This window comes from Brassica oleracea, chromosome C3, assembly GCF_000695525.1.
Source record: "Brassica oleracea var. oleracea cultivar TO1000 chromosome C3, BOL, whole genome shotgun sequence".
Lineage (NCBI taxonomy): Eukaryota > Viridiplantae > Streptophyta > Magnoliopsida > Brassicales > Brassicaceae > Brassica > Brassica oleracea.
In genome coordinates, this window is record NC_027750.1 from 20,302,947 (window position 1) to 20,313,199 (window position 10,253).

Genomic DNA, 10,253 nt, shown 5'->3' on the forward strand with positions numbered 1-10,253 from the left:
GCGTCGCGTAAACGAAACTGAACTCTCTGCTCGTCTTTCCCCCTAGCTTGAACAGTTTGAATTCCATCTAGATCTACAACTTGTCCAATCACATCTGTGTGGAAATAATCATAAAGAATCGTTGTTATCATATCCACTGTATTCGACATTCATGATATATTATAAAACATCCATACCTTTAAGGAAAAAATTCTTCTTCTCATCGATTTTCCTTAGATCATCGTAACTTGCTAGAGAAAGATAGTGATCATCAGATAGAACTTGACATTTTGTTATCATGGTTTCTTCTGAAAAAGACAACTTGTATCGATGGGTTGTTGGGCGATACTGTCCAGAAATACCCAAAACTGCAAACGTATCAATTGTTTTCCACTCTCCAACTGGTAATTCGCGTTGAAGGCGAGAAATCTGATTCCTTTTGCACGATGCTGCTATCTTCACACCCTAGAAAGCAGGCAAAAATAGACGTTAGATCACGAATAGAAAAATAGTTTAAAAAAACAAACTATAAACACTATGTACAGTTTCATCAGCAAGGATAAACTCTAATGTGTTGCCTGCAAAAGCTGTGGTTTGTTTCCAAGAATGAAGCACTTTAACTCGAATTTGCCAATTGTGCCTGACAGGTTTCACACCATCGATTAGAATTTTTGTGCTTGGTTTAGACATTTTTTTTGGGGAACTTTTTGTGGATGTTGAATGCTGAATAAGAAGAGTCATATTTATGGAGACATTTAAGTGGGAGGTAAAGAATATTCCCTAACCTATTAGGTTAGTTATAATAAATACAAAATCTCTAGATTTTATTCTAACAAACTTGGAGAAGGGGGTTTTCCATATCCGAGATTTTAGGCATATATGCACAACTTGGGGAAGGGGTTTTGTTATAAACGTTTTTTATAAAGTATAAACTGATGTTTATGTTATTGAAATAAGAATATACGGTTGAAATCTACTCTTCTGTTTTAAATTCGGTTTCAAATGGAAATATACTCGGGTTTTGTTATAAAAGTTTTTTGTTAGGCATTTTTAAGTTTTGTTACTTCATACGACCATATGAGTATTTTAAAATATAATTCATACGACCATATGAGTTTTGTAACATATGAAGTTTTGTAGCCTAATAAGTATTTTAAAATATAATGACTAATCAATGCCAAAACGTGATATGGACCAGTGTAAAGAGAGGGTTTTTTATATAGTGTAACTTTGATATAATATAAGTATATAATATAAGTATGACAATGTGAGAGTGTAAAGTTAAGAATTTTTATATAGTGTAACTTTGATATATATGTATGTTAACGTTTCACATTAGAGGGAGGGGTTTTTAACAGATGTATATTTTTATGGTGGAGTATGATACGGTGGATATAAATATATATTAGATGATGGAGTTAAATGGACTATATTGAACCGATAAAGGAAATATTAAAATGTATGGTTAGGCTAAGAATAATAATGTGATGTCCAACTTAAAAATTCACCTAGAAGAAGTTGTAATGTTTCTGTTTTAATAAGATAGATTAAAAAGTAAACTTTTGCCAAAAGCCTTGTCAAAGATTAGTTGAGAACCACCTCCTCCTTGTTCCTTCCTCGTACTAATTTTCTTGACTGCGCCAAGGGTTGAAAGCCTACTCACCATCTTATCAATGATCTTTTCTTGCACAATCAATGGAGAAGGTGTTTCTCCGTGCCTCCGGTTATTCTTCTCGCGCCATGTCTGATATTATTAGTCACGAAATTAATTAATGCATTATTTTAGAAAAATATTTAAAATTTTTAGTAGGATTTTGTTAGATTTTTTCCAACATATTTTGTTATAACCAAAAAGAGAATTTAAATTTATAGTTAAAATTTATTTATTATTAATATACTTATTGATTATTAAGATTTTCTAGAAATGTTATATTTGATTGGTTAGTGTAAATAATCAAATATGTCACATTTAGTCTTAATTAAATAGTCATATTATGACTTGTCAACAATAAATAAATATAGTGAATCTATTTTAATAGAATAGATTAAAAAATAATAATAATCTTCATTACAAAAAGAGACTAAATTATCCTTAATAAAAAAAATTAGTCAAATTTTTTGGACGGTTTCCAACTGAATATCCAAAAAAAAAAATTGTTGAAAAATCATTAGAAATTTCTAACTGATTTTCTCCGTTGAGAATTATTGACGGGCTTCCAACGGAATATAGGAATAAATAAAATGTTGAAAAATCGTCTGAAATTTCCGACCAATTTTTTCCCTTGGTTTTCCAACCTTTTAAAACCATTTACAAACACTAAATCCTAAACTCTGAAGTTAAACCCTGTATCCATGAAAAAATCTAACACTTTTCATATATAACTTCAAATCTTAAACTGAAATTTTATTGTCAAAACTTAATCCAAAATTTTAAACATAAATCCCAAACACTATACTTAAAACCCTAAACTCTGAAACTAAACCCTATAACCCAAATCATAAATCTAAACACCAATATCAAACCCAAATTCCAATTTTAAGTTTCTTTAAACTTCATTCTAAATCTTAAATCTAAACCCTAAAATACAGACGTCAAACCATATATCTTAATTACAAACTTCAACTATCACATTTTTAAACTTAAACACCAAATCTTAAACATAAACTCTAATTTTTTTCTTTTTGATTTTTGAAAATTCAATCTATAAAACCAACACTTAACACTTATTTATAAAATTTTAAACTTCTTTTAAAAATTTAATCTCATACCTTATATTTAAACCTCACTCTCTATTCATTTTGATTTTCTAAACTCTAAACCCTAAATCAGTTTTTGTAAAATAAGATATCAAAGTAAATGAAATTAAATTGTTAATCATACCCTTTTTATAAAATTATACACTTCAATAAAATTAAACTACAATAAAATAATATAAAACAGACTTTAACTTGTCTTCTCATGGTTAATGTTGAAGGGCATGGATCACATATGAATTGATATCTACTCTTAATATCATTCCTTTTTTTTTTTTGTAAACTAAAAATTCGAAATTACTCTTAATGTCATTCCTTCCAACGGGAAAGAATTAACTCTTTTTTTTTCTCTCTCTCTCTCTCCCCTCCCCCTACGAACCTTGTCTGTTTCTCTTCTTTATGCCATGTTGTCTCTGAAACGAGTCTTCATCTGTCACTCTCTCTCAGATTTAGTTTTGTTTTTGATTTGATACCCAGGGCTAGATAATCCAGTATTTCTTTTTTTTTTTCAGAAGGTTGGGCTAGAGACGAGGGTATGGCTCGCCTTTTATGCAGACAGTATCGGAGAAACACGGAGTCATCAGAGGCAACTAAAAGAGAGAGAAAAGAGCGGGACCGGAGTGCAGACCATGAGGCGAGTGTGGTGCTGGAGGATGCGAAACTCGGTAAAGCTCCGAGGCACGGAGGAGTTAGCACCAGAAAGGCGGAGGGATTCTGGCTCCATCCCAGTGCACATATATGTATACATATGTATGTATATATGGATATATTTTTTATATATATTTTTATATAAAAGTGGTTTTCTTTAATTTTCTTATAAATAGCCACAGAATTAAAATAATAACAATTTTTTAATTTTTTTTTTAATTTCTAAGAGTTTATTCCTTCAGATATTTCTGACAAATCAACCAATTATAAATTTTCACATAAAAAAAAAAACAAAAAAAAATAAAAAATTGACATCGTTGGAAGTTTGACAGTTCGGTTTATTCGGAAAACGGTCTAAACTTTCTTGCGATTGACAACAAAAAATTTCTGACCATCAAATCCGTCAGAAATCCAAATGCTCCAACGGATTTCTGACAGATTTGACCGTAGAAATAACTTATTTTCTTGTAGTGTTTAGCTTTCTGGTTTTAGGGTTTGGTTTGAACAGAACTCGTCAGATTAACTACGTATTATGTGAAAATATATCAATAACAAAAGCAGTTAATTGGTGGCTACACGAAGAAAAAAACACCAAACATAAACACACAACATATTATTGGATGGATTTAAACAATCAAACATAAAGCCATTATTACATTCCTTGCTGCGAAAAGATTAAATGAAGCTTCAGAGAGCACAGAAAGCATGGAGAGTAGACTGAGCTGCAAACCCAGCTTCCGTGTTATAGAAGTCACGGTAATCATTGAATTCAAAGGGTTTGAACACACGTGGATGTTCTTCATCGATAAGTTCTTCAGGTGAATCTAGGATAACTCCTGTTTTTGGAGTTGAGAACAGTGCAGTCGAATACCTTGTCTTCTTTGCTGTCACTAGGACTCGGTGATATGTAGATGCCAATCGACCATTCAAAAATGCCTGTAACATAAACAATTAGATAACACGATTGTTTTATGCATATAGTGTATGTGGTGTGTTTATCAAAAATGTTACACATTAGAAGGAAGTGGGAAGAACTTACACACATAGAATCTCCAACCATGACGATGAAAGAATATTGATGAGATGGTTTCACTTTGAACCATTTTTTGTCTTTGTTCTGAATTTCCAAACCTTCAACTTGATACTGATGAAGTATTGTCATGATGTTCTTATCTGTATGAGAAGGTAAACCTAACTTTTTCTCTTCATGAGGAGGAGGTGGTGTATACTTCATCATGCGAAAAAGGTAATTTGTAGAATCAAGATGTTCGTCAATGTATTTCTCTATCCCAAAACTCTCCATTATCATTCTCCTCACCATCACGTCCAGTTCCGCTAATTTCCCCGAAATCCCATGCATCGTCTCACTTTTTCAACGCACAATATATGTGAGTTGAATTCTTGAAAGGTTTTGAAGATTGTTTAAAACGCAAATAGTATGCGTTGATGATTCATCAATCAAAATATGAGTTGAATAGTTGAAATGTTTTAAAGAATGTTTCCTAGGCAGGTTTAGAATCAAGATATATGAGTTGAGTTCTTGAGAGTCAATAAAGATTTTTTAAAAGGCAAATAGTTAGATTGGTCAATCAAAAAATGTTTTATATAGACCAACAAAAATATTTTGTTTTAATACAAAAAAACGTAGATTTTATTTTTTGAATAAATGTTAAATTTATTTGAATAAAAATCATTTTTTCCAATGAATGTGTCCTTTAGCTAATCTAGATCATACCTAATTCTCTTGTTTCCATGGTCAGGCCATAGCTGTTGAGTAAACTCGTTGACTTTCTCCGCAAGATTAGCATCATCGATCCCGAAACTCTCGTAAATATTTTGGCTTAGGTATCCATGATAGGGTTTTGAAGACACGTTTCTCTCTTTGGTCTGAGTGGGCAAATCAAAAAGCTCTTCCATGGCTTCGAAAACAGACTTATCAAGCTCCACTGACACTTTGTCAAAGAAAGCTTCGAAACAGCCATAGTCTTCTAAAGCTTTGCGGACATCAGTCTTCACTTTGTCCCACTTTGAGGTTCCTGGTGTTAGGCATTGGTCGGAGAAATCGATAACTGGAAGTTGAATAGAATCGGAAAGAGGATGAAGAGAGACTGAATCCATTTCTTGATTCTTAATTAGATGTTTTTTTTTATTTTTTAGAAAAAGATTCTTAGAATTTTGATGGTGTGTTTCGGTTTCTTGTCTCTGGCTTAAATACCAACTTTTTTTGTGTGGAAATCGAGTTCTATAGCAACTAGATGCGTTTTACACATGGTAGGCTGACGTAGTTGCTACGCGTAGCTGTTTATAAATTTAACAATTATGCAATAATTGCGTTTGTTGACAGTAATGACAAATTTAGCGTTTGTTGACAGTAATGACAAATCCTAATGTCTTTATCAGTCAAGATTTTTTTTTTTTTTTTTTTGACAGCATCAGTCAAGATAATATTGCTAATGAATTGTTTTATTTTCATTATAATTTTTTTTAAATGAATGTAGACCACTGTAAAATTGTTTAAAAGATGTGATAACATATTTTAATTGTAAGTGCATTAATATGAACTTGAGAGGTCAGATATTATCTGTTTTCAGCAATATAATTAATTATATAAAAATTTATAAATTTGATTATGAAAATAATTAAAAATATATATTACTTAATATATATATAATACATGTCGTGCTGTAAGAAATAGAAAATAAGATATTTACGTTATTGCACGAATGTTGACTATATTTAACATCTACAAATAAGACTAGTTTATATTCACAAGTTAAAGATCACAAATCAGTATACTACAAATATAATAAAACTAAAAATCACATGTTTAATATATTATTTTTATCTAATTTTTGAATTCTCAAACAAAAAAATATGGTCATGATGCGGGTTAGAGTTTAGTGTGTAAAAAATATTATGTAATAATATATATAATGTGTGTATAGGAAATGCTATATATTAAAATAAAGTTGGAAGAACACGCACACAGAAAAACTCCATCTTGATGAGGAAAAATGTTGATAAGATGTTCCACTTAGTTCCATTTTCCTCTTTGGTCTTGATTTCCAAACCATCAACATTATACTGGTGAAGTTTATATTATCATGATGTTCTTATTGCTTTCTTGATTTTGGCATACATACCATTTATTTTGGGTTCTACAGCTAGTAGTTAGAGAATATCCACTAAAAAAGGTCTTAAAATTTGTTCAAATAAAAGTATTAATAATCTAATGAAATTTAATTATATAATTAAAAATTCATTTAAAATAAGAATTAAACTAATATATACATTTTAAGTGTTATAAAATTTCAATGAATTTGTTTTCTTATTTAAAAACATTTACATTTTTTTGCTTGTAATTGTGCCTATTACAAAAATTAACTCATATGAGAACTTCCAATGAAAATGTTTTTAGCATACGTTTCTAGAGGGTAGCTCGACTTGCTGTTGTGCAAAGTTGTTTATTGACTATATAAATAATGTACAGTTGTGTTTGTTGACGGTAAGAGAGAATATATTCTCCGAATCTCGGATATAAAACTTTAAAAACTCACAAAAGTTCCATAATTCACATGTCTAAAATTTAATAGTCAATCAATATTTTATTAAAATGTTATTATTACCGGAATAAAATAAAATATGGTTTTTCATGATACTACGACAGCATGAGGTTATGCAGTCAACCAATAAGGATAGATCAAAAGTAATGTTTTATTGATCAATAGTGCACATGAGTACAACATATTAGTCCATAAACTTTAGTTCTAGTTGCCTGCTTCTATATTCGAAGTGTAGAATAGTCGCTCTCTTTTTTCTAGGGTTTAAGAGTTCTTTTTACAGGCCATTATAGTTGGAATTCAGGTTAAATAATTTCATATCCTGAAATATAAAAATATCTCTTTTAGTAGAAGTTTTACATTTTATCCGGAGGCAGGAAGAATACGCGACCTGAAGACGAGAAGTCATCTAGTACTCTGGAGAATGATTGTGATCCCTCAGAGTGTTCCATTGAGAAATTCTATACTGGATTGGCTTCATTGTTCGGGTCAAGGAGGTCATTTGGGACGAGATGTCACAGTATAAAGAGTGAAAAGTTTGGTCTACTAGAAGGGTTTAACTAAGGACATACAATCCTACTTGCGGAGTTGTTTGATTTGTCAACAATGCAGTATGATAATGCAGCTTCTCCAGGTTTATTACAACCTTTACCAATACCTGAGGCAGTATGGATCGACATCTCGATGGATATCATTGATGGTTTGCCAACTTTTTTTGGGAAATCAGTCATCTTTGTAGTAGTGGATCGTCTAAGCAAAGCGTCTCATTTCATGGCGTTTAAACACCCTTATACCGCTATGTCTGTGGCTCAGATGTTCTTGGATTAAGTTTACAGGCAGCATGTGGCTTTCCAAGATCAATTGTGAGCGATAGAGATTCAGTGTTCCTCAGTAAGTTTTGGCAGGAATTATTTGCTCTTGAAGGTTGTTCTCTTAACGTGTCAACAGCGTATTATCCGCAGAGTGACGGACAGACCGAAGTAGTCAACAGGTGTTTGGAAACGTACTTGAGGTGTATGACAAGTGATAAGCCTCATATGTGGAGCAAATGGTTACCGTTGGCAGAGTATTGGTATAACACCAACTTCCACTCGGCGACGCAATCTACTCCTTATGAGATTGTGTATGGACAACCACCACCAGTTTACTTACCTTACCAGGCGAGTCTAAGGTACAGGTTGTTGCTAAGTGCTTGGAGGACAGAGAGAAGATGCTTCTACTTCTTAAATTTCATTTGTTACGAGCTCAACATCGAATGAAACAAGAAGCAGATAAACACAGGAGTGAGAGAAGCTTGGAGGTGGGAGATTGGATATTTGTGAAGCTTCAACCTTACCGACAACAATCGGTGGTGGTGATAAGAGGGTCACAAAAGATTTCAACAAAGTTCTTTGGTCCCTATAAGGTGCTAGACAAACATGGGAAGGTCGCTTATAAACTTGAGTTACCGGAGTATTCAAGGATCCATCCTGTGTTTCATGACTCTCAGCTCAAGAAGTTGGTAGGAGAAGCGACTACTTCTACTCAGCTGCCTACAATTCTTCAGGAAACGGAAGTAAAAGTTCCAGAAGCTTATCTTGGCCATAAGATGGTGAAACGCCAGGGTATAGCAGCAACAATGATTTTGATGAAATGGGTTGATGACAGTGAAGAGAATGCAACTTGAGAGTTTCTTTATGATCTACAGAAGCGTTTCCCACAGTTTCAACTTAACCTTGTGGACAAGGTTGTTTCGGAGGGAAGGATTTGATCTAGAAGAAATGAGTGACACGTGTGAGACGATTAGAGGAGCAAGGGAAGCCGTTGAGAGTTGTTACAACGGACTCGCGTGTGACAGGTGTCATCAATTCATTGGAGAAGTTCTAGTTTTGGTTAGAAACAGAGTATAAACAGAGCGTGTGTAGCTCTCTATTGATTCATTCAGAAACTGAGTTGTAAAACTTCTTATCCATTTGGAATTTTAATAAAAAGTTCTTCATTTGTTCATTGAGGATTTAGATCTTTCTTCTTCATAGATCTATTACTCTTGCGCTACGATTTGGTGTTTCTTGAACACTAGATCGATCATAAAGGAGTATTATCCTTTATCAGTTTATGGTCCTGAGATTGTTCCTTTGCAAATTGAATATCCGGAGAATGTTCACTTGTTTCGTGGAAATCACGAGGCTGCTGATATCAATCCCCTATTTGGTTTCCGTCTTGAGTGCATAGAAAGAATGGTAACTTTGTCTCTGCAAATATACATTTATCTCTAGCTTATCAGCTTGGACTAAGCCTGCTTTTTACTTTTACCAGGGAGAGAGTGATGGGATATGGGCATGGACAAGATTCAATCATCTTCCTCTCGCTGCACTCATAGAGAACAAAATTATATGTATGCATGGTGGGATTGGGAGGTGAATCAGTTCAGTGGAACAGATTGAAAAAATCGAAAGGCCTATACAATGGATGCTGGATCCTCCTTGTTCTTATGGATTTATTATGGTAATATCTTACATCACTAATATTTTGAAGTACAGTGTTTAAGGTGAGATTGGTCTCGGATAGAGTAAACAATACTAAAAATGGGACGAACAGAGGCGTTTATTAGATTTCGAGATGAGGTTACAAAGGTGGAGAAAGTAAAAGAGCCGGAGCTCGTGAGAGCTTAAACCGGAAAAATACAAACAGCAGAGAGATGATTGTACGGACAATAAATCCTAATCTCGCCGCCGAGTTTGTGTAGCTAAGTGTCGATGCCTTTCTCCTTTGCTATCCTCTCCTTTTATAGTCTGTTCGATCGTCTTAACCTAATCTCCTTTTAGTTGATTGGGCATTGTCGGCCTTTCGGGCCTGATTAGGGGAATGCTCGCCCTGAGCTGTTTAGTCGATCGATCGCGCTCTGTTTGCTCTCCGCTTCGACTAAAAGCATTCCTTGGTTAAGTCGAAGCCTTGAGCATCGGCTTCCGAGCTGATGGCAATCCAGCTTACTGGATTGGGCCTTTTGTTCGATGGGCTTTGTGGATGGGTTAAATCCATCCCCAACATGTCTCCACCGGCAAGTCTGGTCATCCAGTTAAATCCATCCCCAACAGTAAGTCCCCCCCCAGTTCATTGATGGTCGAGTGGTCGATCTTCAATGAATTTTGTGTCTTTAGTTCGGAGGATAAAAGGCTCAATCCGGGCAAACGACTGGATCTACTTGAGAGATCAAACCGCCAGATCGATGCTTCTTAACCGAGAAAACGAACCGGCGCATCTGTCGATCACGCGTTGTGATCGCGGAATAAATGCTGGTCGGTCGAGAAAATGGACCGACGCGTCTGTCGATCA

The 10,253-nt window shown here is 33.9% G+C and overlaps 1 protein-coding gene across 1 annotated transcript; it reads right to left on the bottom strand.

Annotated features, from left to right (window-relative positions):
* Window positions 1-3,942: 3,942 nt before the first annotated feature.
* On the bottom strand, window positions 3,943-5,499 carry LOC106332683 (probable 2-oxoglutarate-dependent dioxygenase AOP1). Its single transcript, XM_013771158.1, has 3 exons — window positions 5,117-5,499; window positions 4,421-4,748; window positions 3,943-4,317 (listed from the first exon to the last, which is right to left on the bottom strand). Exons 1-3 carry the CDS (start codon window positions 5,497-5,499, stop codon window positions 4,069-4,071), a joined length of 960 nt encoding a protein of 319 aa, XP_013626612.1. The 3' UTR covers window positions 3,943-4,068.
* Window positions 5,500-10,253: the final 4,754 nt, after the last annotated feature.

Coding starts and splice junctions, on each gene's coding strand:
- LOC106332683 (XM_013771158.1), bottom strand. CDS start 5,499: ATGGATTCAGTCTCTCTTCATCCTCTTTCCGATTCTATTCAACTTCCA. Junction 4,749..5,116: donor CATGGAAACAAGAGAATTAG/GTATGATCTAGA, acceptor GCGTTGAAAAAG/TGAGACGATGCATGGGATTT. Junction 4,318..4,420: donor TGGTTGGAGATTCTATGTGT/GTAAGTTCTTCC, acceptor TTTATGTTACAG/GCATTTTTGAATGGTCGATT.